Below are 20,238 nucleotides of genomic sequence, written 5' to 3'. Positions count from 1 at the left end.
GCATCCAGTTTCCCAGACACTCTCCCCGCGCTCCCCGATCTTAACGCAGTGCTCTCCCCGCCACGAGCAGGGGGGAGAGGCGGCAGGAGCAAGTCCGGCTCCAGGAAGTGGTCGGCGCGGAGTGCGGCCACCACCCGCCCCCGGGCCCCAGCCGCCCGCAGACACCCCCGCGACCCCTCCCCCACGTGCCACCGCACGCCCCGGGCTTGGCGGGCGCCCGGGTCCCCGCAGGCGGGGGTCCGATGGGGACCGACCCCCGCCCCCCCGCTCCTGAGGGGGGGTGGCTAGGCCCGCGGCCCGCTCCACACGCGGAAACCCCCGTCACCTCGGCGCAACCCCACTCGGGCCGAGCCCCAGGGGCGCCCGCGCGGCCGCCCCTCCCCCACGCGCCCCTCCTCCACGCCGCCGTCCGGCCGCCAGGGTCTCCGCGGTCCCTCGCTCGGCCAGGGAGGGGGCCCTGGCTTCGCCGCGGCCGTTTCCTGCCTACCCCCTCCCCGCCGAGGGTAAAAAAAAAAATCTCCTCCTCCTCCTCCCCCGAAAGCCGCGACCGAGTGGCCCGGTCCGCGCGCGCAGCTCGCGCCCAGCGCTCTCCAGCCCGGGCGGCGGCGGCGGCGGCGGCGGCGGCGGCGGCGGCGGCGGCGGCGGCGGCGGCGGCGGCGGGGGAGGGGTGCGGCGGGGGGAGGGGAAGAGGCCTGGCCCCGCGGCCGCCGCCGCCGCCCGGCCCGCCCGGCCCGCCCGGCCCGCCGCGGGGCCCCGGGCCCGAGACTGGCGCCCCGCGCCCCGGATTCGCCTCGGCTCGGCCGCGCGGTGGGTGCCTCGCCCCCGCCCGGCCTCGCGCGCCCGCGGCTCCCGCTCGGGCCGGGGGGAGGGGGAGTCGGGGCGGCCGCTTACCTGGCGGCGGGGGCGGCGGCGGCGGCGGCGGGGGCGGCGGCGGCGGCGGCGGCGGCGGCGGGAAGAGGTGGCAGCCGGGGGGGCTGTGGCGGTCGCGGCCCCGGTCGTGGCCCGGCCCGCGCCCGAGCACTCCGTCGTCGTCGTCCTCCTCGTAGTCCTCGTCGGCCGCCTCCACCTCCTCCTCCTCCTCGTCGCCCTCTTCTTCCTCCTCTTCTTCCTCCTCCGACACCACCATCTCCTCCTCCTCCTCCTCCTCGTCCCTCAGAGGGGAAGCCATCCTGTGGCTCTGGCCCCCCCACCACCCCCCCACCCACCGCCCGCCCGCCTCCCCCACCGCTACCACCACCACCTCCTCCTCCTCCTCCTCCTCCTCCTCCTCCTCCTCCTCCTCGGCGGCGGCGTCCTCCTCCTCCTCCCCACCGCCTCCCCCAGCCCCCCAAACCCCCGGGCCACCCCCCTCCAGAGCCCCCCCTCGGGGCCGCCGGCTGAGGAGGGGGGCCGAACCACCCCCAAAAATTGTCTTGGAAAAAATTGAGGGACTTCCCCCCCTCCCCTTCCTCCCAAGAGAACAAGAAAGGGGGATTAAAAATATATATATATATAAAAGTTTTCGACTTCTCTCTGCCCCCCTCTCCGTTGCTTTAAATATATTTAAATTCTGAGGGGGGCGCTCAGAAATATTTCTCAGAGCTGAGGCACTAAGATGGCCGCCTTGAAATTATTTTTAAAACAACCCCCCCCCCCCCAGCACCGCCACCCCCTCCATGAAGAAAGGGAGAGGGGGGAAAAATCCCCTTTTAAAACAAAATGGCTGGCTTAATATTTCAGTTTTCACCCCCCCACTCTCCTCCCTGTTACACCCCCATCTCCAAGCCTCTACCCAGAAACCCACAAATTTCTCCCTTTTTTCATAACTGATTAGTGCACAGATTAATAGAGATATTTTCCTTGTGTACTGTGTGTGTGTGTGAGTGTGAGTGTGTGTGTGAGTGTGTGTGCGCGTTGGGGGGGGCATGAAGGATTTCTGCATAAAACAAAAATGGCTGCTCTTTCTAACTCCCCCCCCCTATAAAAAAATATTTGGGGGGGGGCATTAATCAGTACTCATGCTCAGTCTGACATCAGCATAAATTGTTAAAGGTTAACTAGTTAGATACTAGTCCAACTAGATTTAAATATTTTTCTTTTCTTTACTAGTCTCTTCCTCCCCACCTCCCTTCTCTTAAAGAAAAGCTTTTTTTTTTTTTTTCTGAATACTTCAGAAGGGAGTGGTTTGATGTGAAGGTTTTTTTTTTTTTTTTTTCCCCTTCAGGCATTGAAAAGGAAAAGATGAAATATATGTTTATATATAACTCTGTTTCTACATACCTCGCTGAAGTCAAAACGCATTTAATTGTGTACGTATCCTTCAAGTGAGGAGCGGGGCTGGATTTTTCTCCCCTTTCTTTTAAAAAAGTGACAGAAATTCTAGTGACTTTTGGGGGAGAGATATGAATAGATACGATGATTGAGTTTTTTTTTTTTTTTTTTTCCAAAGGAGTCCATGTTTGATTCTCCCCTTTGCCCAGCCTTTTCGGTGATTTATAATTGTTGTAAATTTTATCTGCACTCTCTTCTGCTTTACCTCGTCCTCCCCTCCCCCAGTGGCTCAGACTATAAAATTCATCTGACTTGGGAAATTAATTTAGGGGTCAGGAGTACAGATTTTTAGAATAAAGGGGAAAGAGTCAAGTCTGAAAAATTGTGAAATTGTTTTCTCTCTTCTCCCGTTGCAGTATATTTCCCTTTCTCCATGATCTTGGACACTGGTAAAGTAGAAGAAACTGAGGTACGATGAAACAGAAAAGTCTCTGGGACCGAGAAAAAGACAGAGGTAGGGGTTCCCCCTGGAATTTTCATTCCACTCCCTTGGCCCATCATGTCCCACCGTACCCCAGTGTTTATCCCAGAAGTGGTGCCGGGAATCAGATGGAAGGTTGGAAAGGAGTCCTAAAGGAGCTTTCTCATCCAGAGATGCATCAGAGAAGTCCTCTAAAACTTGCCTCTTGAGCGGTGCCGGCAAAGGAAGGAGGGCAAAAAGCTCATTTCTACCCTTTTCAGTCCCTGTCACCTTTCCTAACTAACTCCGGCTTCCTCCCATTCTTTTGATCTCCCTTGGCCTCTTCCTTGCTTCCCCTCCTTTGCCTGGGGGACCCTTTCTCTCCGGGGTTATTTCTCTACCTGTTGAGCAGACCTGCCAGCAACCCCCCCCCCCCCCCCCGCCCCGGCCCAGCAGTGCTCAGGAGCACCTCAGACGACGGGGAATACTGTGCCAATGTTTGCTTAGGAGGCTGGAATATTCTCTATTGATGCACCATCCCCCATATACACACACTGATGCACTTGACCGAGTGAGGATGTCCATCTTTTTCTTGACCTGGCCTTCGGGAGTCTCTCGGCTGGGCTCCTGCGTCGGTCCTGCGCCGAGTCTACCTCTTGTCCCTCTTCTGTTCGATTGTGTTCTGTTCCCTCGCTCAGTCTCTTTGTGCGAGGCCATCTGGGTATCCCCCTCTTTCTGTACCGGGGCTTCTCTGTGTGTGTGATCTTATTTCCTCGCCGACGCTGACTCCCATCCCCGCGGCTCTCAGCCTCTGTCACCTCTAAGTGACTTCCCACCTCTGTCTTGTTTCTGTTTACTTCTGTCTTCCGGGCTCGGCCTCCATGTGTCTGTCTCTTCCTCCTGTGTGCCTGGCTCCCTCCTCTCCCCGGCCCCTCGGCGTGTGTCGGGGCGGAGTGTCCCCACATGGATGTGGGCCAGCCCTGCACATCGTGTGCGCCTCGGCCTGCCTGCCTCGGTGTGCCCCCTCCCCGTGCGCCGAGCACCCCTGCCCGCCCGCCACCATGTGCCAGTTGCTGCAGGTGCGCACCCCTGTCCCCACATTCGTCATTCCTTCGAGTGTGCTTTGCATGTGGATCTGCTCGTTTGCTTCCTTCTTCCTCTTGTCCGGGTCCCCCTCTGTCCGCCCACCTCTCCTCTCCTCTTTCCTCTCCCACCGACCTCTCTCGCTTTGCCGTCTTGGATCCTGGCTCCCGCCTGCCTCTCTACCTGCTCGCTCCTGTTATGGTGTCTGCCTGCCTGCCTGTCTGCCCCTCCCTGACTGGCTGGCAGCCTCTTTCTCTGGCTGTCTGTCTGCTTCTCTGGCTGTTTGCCCACCACTCTCTCTCCAGCCATCTGTCTCCCCGCCTGCCTGTCTCTGTCACTTTTTTAAGCCTTCGTCTCTTGGTTTGTCTACCTTCCAGGCCCTGCCATGCTTCCCTATCTGGGTTTGCCTCTTATGTTGCTCTTCTCCGTGTTCCTCCCCTTATGTATGCCTGCTGAGTTCGAGATTTTTCCCTCGCCTCCCCGTGCGTCCGTCTGCTTGCCTGTCCGCCCTGCCCGCTTCGCTGCCGCGGGCTCCCCGTCCAGTGCTTGCCTCGTTCTCCTCCGGCTGCACGTCCGCTTTTGCTCCCTTGGCTTCCTGAAACCTGCTCCCCATCCGCGGCGGCGGCCTCTCTACCCCAGAGCTGTCAGCGACGCCCTCGCCCCGAAGTCTCCGGGCCTTCCTGCTGCGCCGCCCGCCCTGCCTTGTCTCCCTGCTGGCCTCTGCTCGAGGGGGGCCCCGCTGCTGCTTGTGTTCCTGGCTCCTTGGGTGGTTGGCCTGCCCTGGCCTTGCTGCCATCTTCCCAGCCTCCCCTGCTCTTCTCGCCTTTGCTTGCCGGCCGCTGCCTGGCTGCCTCTCGCCGTCCACGTCTCCGCCGCTCTTCTTTCACCTTCTTTGCACGTCCCTCCGCGTCCCAATCGGTAGCACACACGCGATGCAAAACGTGTGGGGCGCTAGTGGTGTCCCGTGCCGCGTGGACCTCCCCCCTGCCCCTCTTGGCCGACCCCCTGCCCCTCTCCACCATCTCCCTGCCCCGCTCCACCAGCCCCCTGCCCCTCTCCACCGTCCCCCTGTTCCTCTCCACCAGCCCCCTGCCCCTCTCCGCTGGCCCCCTGCCCTTCTCCGCTGGCCCCCTGCCCCTCTCCGCCGGCCCCCTGTCCCTCTCCTCTCCACCAGTCCCCTGCCCCTCTCCGCTGTACCCCTGTCCCTCTCCGCTGGCCCCCTGCCCCTCTCCGCCGGCCCCCTGCCCCTGTCCCTGAGGCAGCCGCCACTTTGCACTTCTCAGCTCTCATTCCAGACGAGGGTCTCCCCGGATCTAAGTCCCTTGCCGTTTGCTGCCCTCCTTCCTCCTCCTCTCCCAGTCTTGCTGGATGCTTCTTTCTCTGTCACTCAGCCACTCCGCCTTGGCACTTCACTGGGCCTGCCAGTTCTTGCTCCTTTTCTTTTTGCTTCTACTCTAGGGCACCTGTCTTTCTGACGGACTGGCTACTTGTTCTTGCGGCCGGTACCGGAGGCGTGCTCACCCCTGCCAGGCTCTCCTCTGCGTGGGGTGCTACCTGGACACAGCCCAGCTCTGCTGGTCCCCTCATTGCCCAGCCATGGATCATGTGGATCAACTGAGACAGGACGTGGGGGCCCCGTCGAACTGAAAAGTACCACGTTCTAAGTTAGGTAGCCCGTGGGCCCAGCTCGTGTGCACGTAGAGTACGTGCGGGCCTGCCCTGCCTTCCCGACACATCCGTGTGCACGCGTCCGTGTGCAGCATTCACAGGCCTCTACTCTCGATCCCTGGGCCTGTCCAATGAGGGAGTCTTCCTCCCGGTCTGAAAAACTACTTCCTCCTACAACTTTGCTCCCTTTTCCTCCTTCCCGCCGGCGCCTCTGCCCTGCCACCTCGAAGATGATGAGGCTCAGGCTTGCGGGGAGCAAAGACATGGCCTCTGTCCGCATCTCTCCAGGAGGACGACAAGGAAAGTTTTGCACAGAATGCACCGCTCTTTCCTCACCCGCGTTCCTGACCCGCACGGTGTCAGCCTCGGCCTCTGGGCCTCTCTCCCCTTTCCCGCCCTCCCTCTCTCACTTCTCTTTTCTCGGTTCTGTCTTTCCCCTCAACTGTCTGTCTTGGGCTGCATTCTAGCGTCCCTCTGATTGGCCACCTTCCCCCTCTTCTGTCTGATTGGCCTGCATCCCTCCATCACCCCATCTGTCTGCTGGATTCTCCCTGTCTGCCTGCGGGGTAATGTATGTGATGGCGCTTTATCAGTCACAGAGCCCCGTGCGGCCTCAGACACTGTTATCTATCACTTTGTCTCCTCTCTCTCCTTGTTCTCTTCCTTCCTCGGTCGGCCTGCCTTCTCTCTTGCCCGCCGCCCGTTTGCCCGCCCGTGTCTCTCCTGGTGCTCTTGCCGGCCTCCCTGTCACTCATTCTCCTTTCCCCCCTCCCCAGCCTGTCTGTAGGTCCGTCCTTACGCCTTTTATCTGGGCCTGCATGTCTCCCCGTCTCTAGGCGCTTGTCTCCCCACTTGCCAGTGTCAGAGTGGACACGACTCCCTGACTTTTTCCATCCTCCATACTTCAAAAACTAAAAATCAAATACAAAATTAAAGTGCCGTATGACTCACGGCTAGGGGAGAATGGTTTTTGTTTTTACTGAGAAAACCATTAAAGTGAGAACAAGGAACTTAGGCAGGCAGCCTGTCAAATGCAAACCAGAAATTAGACGCCACCCTCCCGCCAAGAAAGAACTAGAAGAAAATTGTGAGGGACTCCTAAGCCACAAGATTATTTCTTTAATGCATAAGCAAGAAACTTACCCAAAGCAAGAGCCTCTAATCTTTTCTGGTACGTGGAAAGTTATAAGCCCTTCCCCCAGGAAAACAGTATACAGTTGACCCTTGAACAAGACACCCGGGTTTGAACTGCGCGGGTCCACTTACATGTGGATTTTTTTCAATAAATATATTGGAAGATATTTTGGAGATGTGCGATAATTTGAGAAAACTTGCAGATGCGCTGCATAGCCTAGAAACATAGAAAAAAAATTACAAAAATGTTAGGTATTTCACAAACGCATAAAATACACGCAGATACGATTTTATCATTTGCCAACTTAAACTATCACCCAAACCTGTTTTTTTTAACGTTCAAACTTATGCACAAAAACACCTAAGAGACCATGTGCTATCTTTTCATTTTTGATGTCTGGTGTTAGTAATGCACATCCCCCGTGTATAAGGTCTAGAGCGCGTCGCATCCTATCACAGCGTAGACGGAGGTACTGACAGATGATTCATCTCATAAACAGATGACATAAACTTAGAGTAGCGATAAATACAGAACTGTAAACGCATTTTCCTTATGATTTTCTTACTAATGTATTTTCTCACAGCTTTATTGTAAGAATACAGTATATAGTATGAATAACATGCAAATTATGGGCAACCAACTGTTTATGGTGTTGGTGGGGCCTCTGGGCTGTCAGTAGTTATGGTATGGGGCGTCAAAAGTTTTTCCACTGTGCAAAGGGTCAGCACCTCTAGCCCTCGTGTTGTTCAGGGATCGTCTGGTATATGCAAAATACCACGTATGTTTTCACAGTGTTGGGAACACCGGGAAATCTGTGGACCCCAGGTTAAAACTCTGATATAGGGACTAGTGACAGCGATCAGTAGGGCACAGATGTGTCCTCGTGTCACAGGCAGGTCAGAGGACTGAAAAATCACTCTGCACTCTGTGATTTTCTACTCAAGGAAATATCAAAGAGGTCCCTAGTTGTCTTTTGAAATAGATAGATGAGTGATAATGAAAGTCATGTGAATGCCTCGGATATTCTAAACTTACTCATGGAATTTTAGAGAGAAGGGTGTCTAGACCAGTGGTTTCCAAATGGCTAAGTAAGCTTGCTACTCGTCCTTCCCTGGGAAGGTGTCCTTTGTTTTGAAATTACATATTTCTTCTATAGATTTTTATATGGCGTAAACCATAGAACATACTATATTTATATATAACAAATATATGTTACACGTATATGTATGCTTATATATTAATAATATATTTGTTAAAAAGGTCCTTTCTAAAAATGAGGTGGATCTGTATGGAAGGCAGTCCATAATAGATCTTATGAAGGAAGAGAAAGACTTTTTATACTGCTGTACAATTTGAAAATTTTTCAACATGCACTTTTATAATTATACAACATTTTAAGTATCTTTTTACTAAATAATGGAGATAGGTATATAGGTTTGGGTTTTGTTGTTCTTAATGTACTTAAGACAAGAAAAAGTCAGCAACTCCATGTTGATCACTGACTTTTTGTGTTTTTTGTTTGTTTGTTTACATTTTGCTGGTTATCAAAATCCAAAAGTCTGGGATCTACAGCTTTCATCTAACCTCTTCTTGATTTCACAAAGAAACTTCAGTTCTTCATAGATCACATTCATGATTTGCCATATTTGCATACCACCCTGTACTCTTGTATGTTTGCTATTTTTCTTTAGGTCAGTTCACTTTAAGTTAAACAAATGTCCTTCAAATTTTTGTTTTTAAAGTTTATTATTATTTTTTAGTAATCTTTACACTCAACGTGGGGCTAAAACTCACAACCCTGAGGCCAAGAATTGCATGCTCCACCGACCGAGCTGGCCAGGAGCCCCAGACAAATGTCCTTTAAAAAGTAAATTTCATATTATTGAGAAACAATATCTATAAGTCCTTGATTTGATGAGGTAATTACTTCCTAATTTATTTTATTTTTTAAATATTTATTTATTTAGAGAGAGTGCAAGCAGGGGGAGGGAGAGAGAAGCAGACTCCCTGCTGAGCATGGAGCCCAACGTGGGGTTCAGTCTCAACGACCCTGAGATCATGACCTGAGCCAAAATCAAGAGTCGGACGCTTAACTGACTGAGCCACCCAGGCGCCCCATTCCTAATTTATTTTAAAATGCAAGTAATTACTACAATAAAAATAAAAACATCTTACATGCAATCAGTGGTGTTGAGACCATATTTTAGGAAACCTCATTTCATCTAATTTTGTAGGCACAGAAACTGGGGCCCACAAGTTGAAAGGGTTGCCTAAGATCAAGTTGGTTGTTAGGGACAGAACCAGGACTTGAGCCTCTATCTTCCAATCTCTAGTCTGGTGTTCTTTCTACTATATATGAGATGACCTGTAAGTCAATGCGATGTTCTCAGGTTTTAAAGGAACTAATATGTGAAATTGGTGGCCACATATATAACTTACTATCTCTAACAACTATATTGTAGAACTGGCAGTAGTCAACTTAATTGTATCTAGTACACTTCTAAACTTTTTTTTTTTTAAAGTAACATGCCAGCCCAATGTAGGGCTTGAACTCACCACCCCGACTGCCTACTGAGCCAGCCAGGCGACCCTCTAGTACACCTTTAAACATACATGTTTTCTCGTTTTTTAAGATGTTATTTATTTATTAGAGAGCATGAGGAGGGGGAGGGGCAGAGGGAGAAGCAGACCCCCGCGCGGGGGATGTGGGGCTCAATCCCAGGACCCTGGGATCATGATCTGAGCTGAAGGCAGATACTTCACTGACTGAGCCATCCAGGCGCCCCTAAAAATACATATTTTCTGACACACAATTCCACTCCTTACCATCCACCCTGACAGTCATCACACTTGTGTGTGCAGAAGGTGACGGGTGCAAAGATACTCATTACAGCATTATTTGTAATAGCAAAAAATTGGGAACACCCAAACCCCTAATAGTAAGGAATTGCTAAATCAACTATCCAGCAATTAAGAAATGAGTTATGGGGTGCTTAGGTGGCTCAGTCGTTAAGTGTCTGTCTTCGGCTGAGGTCATGATCACAGGGTCCTGGGATCGAGCCCCACATCTGGCTCCCTGCTCAGCGGGAAGCCTGCTTCTCCCTCTCCCACTCCCCCTGCTTGTGTTCCCTCTCTCGCTGTGTCTTTCTCTGTCAAGTAAATTAAAATATCTTAAAAAAAAAAAAAGAAAGAAATGAGTTACATCCACGCGGTAAGATTCTTTACTATATTACCAAATGGCAAAAAGCAAGCTGCAAAACAATGTATACGTTATATCATTTAGTTTATGTTCAAAGAAACTAAAAACAAGGCTGTATGTTTCTACAGATACACACACACATATGTATGTGTGTATATATATATATGTATATATAAATGCCTTTAAAAATTCTGGACATAATACGTATCAAACTGGTAATAGTGGTTACTTTTGGGAAAGAATAGTCGGGGGTATTTAGCTGCTCTATTTATAATTCTGAATTTTTACAATGAGAAAATATTTATTGTATGTGTAAATAGGCACCTGAGTGGCTCAATCAGTTGAGCAGCTGACGCTTAGTTTCTGCTCAGGTCTTGATCGCAGGGCTGTGAGGTTGAGCCCTGTGTCAGGCTCTGCGCTCAGTGAGGAATCTGCTCATATCTCTCCTTCTGCTCCCCCTCCTTCATAAATAAATTAAAAAATCTTAAAAAAAAAAAAAAGAAATTTAAGTAGCCTCATGATCACATTAGCAAATGAAGCCAAATGCGTCAAAAAGTAATATAATTTCTCTAAAGAAATCATTCTTGGGCGCCTGGGTGGCTCAGTTGGTTGGGTGACTGCCTTCGGCTCAGGTCATAATCCTGGAGTCCCGAGATCGAGTCCCGCATCGGACTCCCTGCTCAGCAGGGAGTCTGCTTCTCCCTCTGATCCTCCCCGTCTCATGCTCTCTGTCTCCCATTCTCTCTCTCAGATAAATAAATAAAAAAAAAATCTTTAAAAAAAAAAAGAGAAATCATTCTTCACTAATCTCTGACTCTTTGAGGAGAAAAATACATAAGCAAGGTATAATCAGTGGATGTGATGTAAACTTTTGAAAACAATAGTGAGGTTCTAGTTTAAAAAGGAATGAAAGTATGAAGGGAATAAGGGTATAGAAGAGCACTTATATAATATGGTACTGTTGATGAGAGAAAAAAATATGTAAATATCCATAAAGTATTTCTAGAAGAATATATGAGAAACCGTAGTAGGTACCACTGGGAAGGAAAACATTTCTTTGCTGTGCATCTTTTAAAGCAGGCTGGGAATGTTTTAGTGACCAAGGGATTAGTTGGGTGGAGGGAGGAGAGCCATTTGAGTTCAGACAGAAACACACCAGAACCGTTAACTAACAATATGGGGTAATGATCATTGCTGTGAGCTATAAAATCAGAGAATTCAGAGAAGAGAGACCTTGGTTCGGAGAGGGGGATCGTTGAAGACCTTTCATGTGTAGTTGCATCTGAAGTAGGCCCCCAGAGATCACTAAAATTTACAGCAGATAGGAAGAAGGGCAATCTGTGTTGTTTAAGAAAGTACTTAGCAATAGTGTGTCGACCCCATCTGGCTAGGGTGGTAAGGTCATGATAGAAAGTTCTAGTAGATGTTGGTAGCGCTTGAAAGGGTAAGAACTGTTAGCTCATCAAGTGAAGAGTAGAGGCCAGAACCTTGGAGGAACTTTGAAGAATGGGTGGGGGCGAAGAGAAGCCAAAGGGAAAACAGAGATTGCTAGAGTGGTAGGCGCGCCCAATAGTGTTACTGTGGTGGAGCGAGGAGACAGCTTCTGGAAGCAAGAAGAGCGCCAACTGACCGCTCCTCGAATCGAGACACACAGAGTTACCATACGACCCAGCGATTTCAGTCTTAGGTATACACCCGGGAGACTTGACAAGTGTGTCCCCACAAAAACGTGCACGTGAATCTTCACGGAGCATTATTCATGACAACCCCAAAGCAGAACAGCCCAGATGCCCATCAACCGATGAATAGAGAAACAAAATATAGTATATCCACACAGCGGAATGTTATTCAGCCATAAAGGGAAATGAAGCAGCAATAAACACTGCAGCAGGGAAGAACCTTGACTACATCACGCTAAATGCAAGAAACTAGATAGAAAAGGCCACATATCATATTCCACTTCTACAAAGTGTCCGGAATAGATTAATTCACAGAGGCAGAAAACAGTAGTGTTTGCCCCAACTTGAGGGGAGAAGAGCATGGGGAATGACTGCTAGTGGGTAGATTATTTTTGCAGTGATGAAAATGTTCTGGAATGAGGTAGTGGGGTTAGTTGTACAGTCTTGTGAACTTTATACTAAAAGCTCAAGGGGCACCTGGGTGGCTCAGTCAGTTAAGCGTCTGCCTTCGGCTCAGGTCATGATCCCAGGTCCTGGGATCGAGCCCTGCGTCGGGCTCCCTGCTCCGCGGGAGGCCTGCTTCTCCCTCTCCCACTCCCCCTGCTTGTGTTCCTTCTCTCGCTGTCTCTCTCTCTGTCAAATAAATAAATAAAATATTTAAAAAATAAAAGCTCTTGACCTGAACACTTTGAAATCATGAATTTTATGGGATATAAATTATATCCCACCTTTTTTTTAGAAAGTGCGAACTGGGAAAAGTATTGTCTTTGGCAGTTGGTCACCTTTTTTTTTTTTAAGATTTTGATTTTTTTTTTAAAGATTTTATTTATTTTTAGAGAGAGTGTGCGTGCACGCGCATGAGCATTGGGCAGGGGCAGAGGAAGAGGGAGAGAGTCTCAAGCAGAGTCCAGTCCCCGCTGAGTGCAGAGCCCTGACACTGGACTCGATCCCACGACCCTGGGATTGTGACCTGTACTGAAACCAAAAGTCAAGACGCCCGGGGCGCCTGGGTGGCTCAGTCGGTTAAGCGGCTGCCTTCGGCTCAGGTCATGATCCCAGGGTCCTGGGATCGAGCCCTGCATCGGGCTCCTTCCTCAGCGGGGAGCCTGCTTCTCCCTCTCCCTCTGCCTGCCACTCCACCTGCTTGTGCTCTCCCTATCTCTGTCAAATAAATAATAAAAAAAAAATCTTTAAGAAAAAAAGTCAAGACGCTCAACAGACTGAGCCACCTACATGCCCCAGACATTAATTTTTTTTAAAGTAATCTCTACGCACAACATGGACTTGAACCCACAACCCCAAGATCAAGAGTCCCATGCTCCACTGACCGAGCCAGCCAGGCGCCCCAGCAGTTGGTCACCCTTGAAGGTAGTTTTGGTGAGAAAGTCAGATAGCAATTAAAGATTATGAGAAACCATTAAAATGTTATTTATGGAGGTTTTTAATTTAAAATTTTTTATCTATTATTGAGAACTATTCCACAGGCTCACAAGAATAGATGTAACATACATCAGCCACAAAGAATATTACCATGAACATGTGACTCCATCATCTGGTTTAATAAATGTAACAATAGTAATATTTTTTAAAGCCTTGTCTGATCTTCCTTATTCCACATTCCCCTCCCACCTCTACCTACCCAGTCTCCTGAATTTTGTTGTTGTTTCCTTGCTTTTTTTTTTTTTTTTTTTTGAGATTAGGTCCCTTCCCACCTCTAACTTCTCAATTTTGAGAAATTATGAACCTACAGAAAAGTTGAAGGAGCGCTGTGGACACCTGTATACTCTTTTTTTTTAATTTAAATTCCAGTGTAGTTAACATACAGGGTTATATTAGTTTCAGGGGTACAGTATGGTGACTCAACACTTCCATACGTCACCCGGTGCTCATCACAAGTGCCCTCCTGAATCCCCATCACTGACGTCACCCATCCCCCCCCACCTCCCCTCTGCTGACCATCAGTGTGTTCTCTACAGTGAAGAGTCTGTTTCTTGGTTTGCCTCGCTCTCTCTTTTTCCCCTTTGCTCATTTGTTGTTGTTGTTTTTTTTACCATTTTTAAAATTTAAATTCAGTTAACATAGAGTGTATTATTAGTTTCAGAGGTAGAGGTCAGTGATTCATCAGTTGCATGTAACACCCAGTGCTCATTCCATCACGTGACCTCCTTAATGCCCGGCACCCAGTTACCCCAGCCCTCCACCCCATCTCCTCCAGCCACCCTCAGTGTGTTTCCTGTGATTGAGAGTCTCTTACGGTTTGTCTCCTCTCTGATTTTGTCCTGTTTTGTTTTTTCCTCTCTTCCCCTATGATCCTCTGTTCTGTTTCTTAAATTCCACATATGCGTGAGATCATGAGGAATGTGTCTTTCCCTGGTTGACTTATTTCACTTAGCAAAATACCCTCTCGTTCCATCCGTGTCGTTGTCAATGGCAAGATTTCACTTTTTATGGCTAAGTAATATTCCAGTGTGTATATATACACACGTCTTCTTTATCTGTTCATCTGTCAATGGACACCTGCTGTGCTTCTATAATTTGGCTGTTGTAGATAATGCTGCTTTAAACATTAGTATGCATATATCCCTTTGAATTCGTATTTTTGCATCCTTTGGGTAAATACCTAGTAGAGCAATTGCTGGGTCAAAAGGTAGCTCTATTTTTAGCTTTCTGAGGCACCTCCACGCTGTTTTCCAGAGTGGCCGCCCCAGCTTGCGTTCCCACCCGTAGCGTAGGAGGGCTCCCCTTTCTCCAGACCCTCGCCAACACCTGTCCTTTCCTGACTTGTTGATACCTACACACTCTCCTAGATTCACTGATTGTTAACCTTTCTCCCCATTGACCAAAGGGCGTGAGCAAATGCTCATGATCTGATTTCGTTTTGTTTTTTGTTCGCTTGGTTGGGGTTTTTTCAGGTGTACATTTTGAGTTTGTGCAAATGTATACTCCTGTGTGAACACCATTCAGGTAAAGATCTAAAGTATTTCCAGCACCCCAGAACTTTCCGGTGTCTTTCCAGCCTGTGCCTCTCCTAGAGACAACCACCGTTCTTGGTTCTCTCATGGTTTCCTTTAACAACTTACGATCTGCTGTGAATTGCATAAAACAATATAAAATCATGTATGTAGTCTAATCGCAACCATGTGGGAAAATACTAGGAGGAAGTGGTTAAGATGCTAAGAGTGGTTTCTGCTGAGTGATAGAGTAAGAGTGATTTTGTTTTGCATCTTTATGCTTGCCTACCTGGAATTTTCTATGAAGAGCCCATGTTCTACAATGAAAAATAAGACTAAGCTTAAAAAAACTTTAAAAGACATACGGGAAGAAAGAATAGGAGGTGCCATCAAATACTTGGTCACAAAGTTCGGTAGTCTCCAAAAAATAGTTTACAGTAATGTGGCAAACAAGTCTGGAGACCACATACGTAAAGGAATCTATTTTTTTTTTTTTAAGATTTTATTTATTTATTAGAGAGAAAGGGAGCGAGAGCATGAGCAGGGGGCGGGCAAGCAGAGGGAGAGGGAGAAGCAGGCTTCCCGCCGAGCAGGGAGCCCGATGTGGGGCTCGATCCCAGGACCCTGGGATCGCGACCTGAGCCGAAGGCAGACGCTTAACGGCCTGGGCCACCCAGGCGCCCCAAAGGAATCTATTTCCTCATCTCCAGGGTTGACTCCAGGTCCCCCATCCCAGGTGACAAACCCCGCTCTAAGCTTCTGCAGCCTGGCTGGGCCCCCAGCGCCTCTCTTCCTGGCCATGTGTGCTCGCCCTGGTCCTGCCCCCTCATTCACTGAAGACGGGCACCTGACTCAGTCCTGCCCTCGACTCCCTAACCAAAGACCTTTCTCTCCATTCCACACCTGTCCCACCTCTGCACTCACCTCTTCTGAAATTCTAGTTTCAAGCCCCCTGCTTTGCCTATAACTTTCTGTCCCTCCAGCTCTCATCTCTCTGCTTTTCTTGGGCCTGAAAGACACTCTAGTGCCTTCACCATCCATTATCCCCATCCAGCTTAGAGCCCATGCTCTGTCATTTCAGCCACTGTCTTGCCAGGTGTCTTGGTGTCCTGTCCTTGACCTCCTCCCACCCACCTCAAACCGTGGCCGCTTCTGCTGCCTCTTTATACCCAGCATGCACAGCGCTGCCCAAGGACCCCTCTATGCCCCTGCCGACCAGCGTCCCTGCTCAGAAATCCTTTTCCCTAGCCCGCCGCCGCCTTTCAGTTCCCGGTGGTGACTTTTCCAAACCTTCCTCACATTCCTCAGACCTCCTCCACCTTCCTACTCCAGGAGGAAACCTTATCCTCCCCTTCCAGGAGCCAGATCATCAGATGAGAGCTCCCTGGAAGCCGTATGAGACACTCAGATACTGAGCTTGTGGATTTCTCTCCTCCCTCCTGTTGGTCCCGTCTGAAGCTGGTCCCTGCGGGCCCGGGGCTCTGCCTCCCACCCCTGCCGCCTCCTCAGGGACTAATGGTTCCCGGAGACCCCGCAGCGCTCCCTTACCTCCCCTTCTACTTGCTCCTTCTCAACCACAGCTCCTTGTCTTTAAAAGAAGTCCTCTGGACCCCCGCCGCCCCCCCAGCTGCCACCCTACCTCCCTGTGCCCACCCACAGCCGCGCCTCCTGGAAGAACGACCTGCAGGCGGCCAACAGCCCCCGGGCTGCCGATACAGAGGCTATTTCTGAGTTCTTCACTTGCCACCCCCTTCTTGAAATAGTCCTTGCTCGGCTTCTGTGATCTCACATCTGCTTACACTTCTATTGCTGGCTTTTAGCGAAATCCGTTCCCTTGCTCTTCGTTGAGGAGGAAGCTCTAAGCCCCAAAACAGTGGTCTTTCTCTTCACTGTTTCTTTTAGACCCGCGCCGATTGACCATGGTCATGGAAACTGTAGGGTCCTGTACGAAATGGCCAAAAGCAACCCTTTCCTCCCTTTTGACATTGCCTTTTAACAATGTCTTACTCCTTCTCCATTGGCTGGCTAGCTAGAAATGCCCTCTAACGTCAAGCCCAGTTGTCTGAGCAGAATTGCCCTGACACCTTTCCTGGCTGATACCTGTCTCTCAGATTATAGCTTTGTCGTGGTCAGTGCCAACCCCAAGCTGGCTCCCTCCTGCCCCTTGGCCTGCTCTTGGGCCTTTTCGCCATCGAGCTCTCTGGACAACGAGAGTCATTTTGTTTTTATTTATTTATTTAAGATATATTTATCTACTTTAGAGAGAGAGAGCGTGTGCGCACGTGTGCGAGCAGGGAGAGGGGCAGGAGGAGAGAGAGAAAGAATCCTCAAGCAGACTGACTCCCTGCAGAGCATGGAACCCGACACGGGGCTCGATCCCACAACCCATGAGATCATGACCTGAGCTGAAATCAAGAGTCAGACGCTCAACGCTCTGAGCCACCCAGGCACTCCAAAAGTCACTCTAATTTTAGACTAAATTAGATATGATTAGTAAACTAAAATCAACTTTTTTTTTCCCCAAAAGATTCTATATTCCAAACTGCGTAACTCCTAATAGGTAGTCGAGAGCCAAGTAATGAAGTCACCCACTCCCTCCGTTAGACTTTGAGCTTGGGGGTCGGGTCGCACCTGCAAACCCAGCTCTTCCACTTACAAAGTGACCTTGGGCGAGTGACTTCTCCCTCAGGCCCAGCCCTCCGTGTGTGACACAGGGAGGTCAGGGCCTCCCTCACAGGACCGTCGGGAGCATCAGGAGAGCTAACTTGCAGAGGGCGCAGGCTGTAAGATGCCAGACAGTTGGTAGCTCTTACCCTAAACAATCCCATATACTGTGGACCGTTTCTCACTGTAGAGAGATTCACTTAACGCAGCTGAAGGTGAGAGGATTTGCGGCCTGAGGTACGAACAGCACTTGCCCTGAAGGAGCTAAGGGCTGCCTGTAGCTTCTGCTCCCAACAGTTGGCCCCATTTCTAGGCTCTCTCCTGCTTCCTATACACAAGCCCAACCCGAGAATATAGGAAACGAGCCAGGTTCTGTTGGGCCCAGTTCTCCCAGTGGAGGCACAAACACTTTTGTTGGGTTGGAAACCAAATGTTAGTCCCAGATACGGCCTACCAGGTCTCTAACCGTGACAGATGTCACCTGGATGCTGAGTAACGCCAAATCCCAGGAAGTCCCTCAAGAAGCATGCGTGACGAAATTCTGGCTGGCACATGGAAAGGAGAAGAAAACGAAAATTTGGGGGTGCCTGTTCAAAAGGCCTTGGGCGCTGCTGGGCGTTCTCCCATACTCTAGCTCATTCAGTCTTCCCAACAACGCTGGAAGGGAGCTTCCGTGTAGAGTGACCGTGTCCTGGTTTATGCTTGTTGTCCTTTGGGAACGCTTACTTCTGTTACTCATAGCTGACAGCTAAAGAAACGGGGTCTGAAGAAAGGAAAGTATTCTGCGCGTGGTCCCAAAGCCTCTGCAGCTGGATTCCTTCTGCGACCATCCGGTCATGCCTCACCAACGACAGCCCGCCTTCTCTGACGTACGACCGTTTCGCTGTTGGCTCCGTCCGGGGACAGCCGAGTCCTGGTCTTGACCTCGATAGACCGCCTCACAGCGTTTACCACCCCCTCCTCTCTGATACTCTCTTCGGCTTCCACCATTGTCTTCGGTCACTCTCTGCGCTCCGGCTCTTCTCCATCCTCGAGCAGGGGCTCATCCCCGCAGATGGCAATCCTCACACCTCACACGCCGGCCCTGAGCACTCTGCCGGGACCCCGTGCCACGGACCGCCTGTGATTTGGGTGCCCCAAAGTGACTTCACGGCCAACTCACAACACATCACCTTCTTCCCCCGTCAGAGTCCCCTTCTCCGTCGGCCGACTCTTCATCTCTCGGTCCCCCGGGGCCAGACAATGGAGTATCGTCCTGGTCTCCTCCCTCTGCCCCAGACCTGCCTCCAGGAAATTATGGAGCCAGGTGATTCTGCCTTCACTTCTGGCCATCTGCTTTGACCTCCGCAGCCCCGAACTTAGTCCCCACCGCCTCCATCCCTCTCCTGGATCTGTCCCCACTTTTCTCCCCTCCAGTCCGTTCTCTTGACATTGTAGGCAGGTCACCTCTTTACCGTGCAAATCTGATTGGGCCATTCTCCCTAGAAAACCCTTAACCCTGAACTGTACACTTTGAAAGGGTGACTTTTATAGTGTGTGAGTTATATCTCAACAAATGAACAAACAAAAGCCAGGTTTACAAAGCCTCAGTTGACCTGGTCTGGCCTCCACACCCCTCATCGCCCACCCTCCCCAGCCGCTGTCTCTTAGCTTTGCCCTCTGCTCCCCAGCTCGCCACTCTTACCCCTAAACTCTGTGCTGTTTATTCTTTGCAGGAAGCCTTCTGTCCTCTCCTGCTTATCCCTCGACTCCCTGGTCCCTTCGGGCCTCAGCTGGAGGTGATGCCTGTCCCGAAAGCCTTCACTGATCTCCCCAGGCTGGGGTTGGATGTTCCTGAGGCGCCTCGTACTTAGCCTTTCACCTCTGTTCCTTTTATGAATCTTGAGTGACTGCCCTGGGCTGAGCACCGAGAGAGGGAGGTGCTGGGTACTCAGTGGCAAATACGGGCCAGCTGTCTGCCCTCCTAGAGCTTTGAGTCTAAGAAGGGAGGAAGGTGGACATTAAACTGAATTAACACTAGGGCGCCTGGGTGGCTCAGTTGGTTAAGCGACTGCCTTTGGCTCAGGTCATGGTCCTGGAGTCCCTGGATCGAGTCTCGCATCGGGCTCCCTGCTCGGCAGGGAGCCTGCTTCTCCCTCTGACCCTCCCCCCTCTCATGTGCTCTCTGTCTCTCTCATTCTCTCTGTCTCAAATAAATAAATAAAATCTTAAAAAAAAAAAAAAACTGAATTAACACTAAATACTTGCATTGCATTGAGAGGGAGGGAAGGAATGTTTGACACGGTTGGAGGGGTCAGGGAAGACTCCGCCGAGGAGGTGACACTAAGCAGAGCCTCTAAGGGGAAGGAGCTGACCAAGCCAGCAGTGAGGGGTGGGGCGTTCGGCGCAGGGGACAGCATGGGACAAGGCCCTGCCAGAAGGGAGCCTGGGGGGGGTTCAGAAGTAAGATCTGCCGTCCAGCCCACGTTTTGTAACTTTGGCCCCTTCCCTCTGAGCCGGAGGCCTCGCTCCCTCCCCCTGGATTGGAGGCCGGCTTCCTTCTACTTGTCTGGAGCTACCTGCTCTCCGTGTCCGGCTGCCATGGTGGGGGGGTGGGGGAAGGCCACGCTGCCCCGTGGGGGGGCCACACAAGGGGTGTCCACGGCCAACAGCACCTGCCAGCGGCGCCACTGAGCCACTTGCAAGTGGATCCTGCAGCTGGGGACAGTACACCGGGCGGGGTCCCCACGGAACGCTGCCCACATCCCAGGTCTGTTAGCAAAATAAAGATGGGGGCTGTTTGAAGGCTGGCTTTGATGTGCAGCGACAGGCAGGTCCCACGGGCAGCTGGACCCGCGTCCTGTGTGCGTCCTGTGTCCCACAGCGGGGGGCGCGGCTACTCACCGTGCAGTTGTGTGACCTTTGGCAAGTTCGTTCATCTGTCTCTGCCTCCGGGTCCTCGGTACTTCGGTTTGTTGTGAGGCGGGTGAATGAGTAAGTGATGAATGCAGGTGCACGCAGATCTCCAGGCAACACAGACCGGCCCGGAGCCGCTGACCGTCACTCTCTCCCGAGGTTGTGTGTCTGTTTTACAGCAGGTGCGCGCGTGCATCTACAGCATACAGCTTTCGGTCCCATCTGCAGCGACCCTGTCTCTGCGTGTCGGGTCC

At 51.0% G+C, this 20,238-nt stretch overlaps 1 protein-coding gene and 1 long non-coding RNA gene across 18 annotated transcripts in view; one reads left to right on the top strand and one right to left on the bottom strand.

The window, feature by feature from the left end:
- CHD3 (chromodomain helicase DNA binding protein 3) overlaps positions 1–20,238 on the bottom strand; it is a 48,840-nt gene that overhangs the window by 22,994 nt on the left and 5,608 nt on the right. For 2 of the 16 annotated variants that reach the window (XM_054511083.2, XM_045889929.3), the window contains exon 1: positions 892–1,183. The exons of the other annotated variants lie outside the window; for them this stretch is intronic. In XM_054511083.2, coding sequence (XP_054367058.1) covers positions 892–1,168 — 277 coding nt within the window. In that variant the 5' untranslated portion in view covers positions 1,169–1,183. Of the gene's footprint in view, positions 1–891; positions 1,184–20,238 lie in introns of those variants that run through there. 16 annotated transcript variants of the gene reach the window in all.
- LOC123854554 (uncharacterized) lies at positions 672–20,146 on the top strand. Of its 2 annotated transcripts, XR_010408347.1 has the most exons (4): positions 685–807; positions 2,204–2,288; positions 2,667–2,764; positions 17,831–20,146. It is a non-coding gene; the product is annotated as an uncharacterized LOC123854554 (long non-coding RNA). The 2 variants fall into 2 exon arrangements; XR_010408348.1 differs by lacking the exon at positions 2,204–2,288 and having other exon boundaries at positions 672–807.

Source organism: Mirounga angustirostris, unplaced genomic scaffold, assembly GCF_029215605.1.
Source record: "Mirounga angustirostris isolate CCGP_5_RB_7025 unplaced genomic scaffold, mMirAng1.0.hap1 SCAF_17, whole genome shotgun sequence".
NCBI classification, from domain to species: domain Eukaryota; kingdom Metazoa; phylum Chordata; class Mammalia; order Carnivora; family Phocidae; genus Mirounga; species Mirounga angustirostris.
The sequence above is the reverse complement of the archived record's forward strand: the minus strand, read 5'-3'. Positions and strand labels throughout refer to the sequence as shown.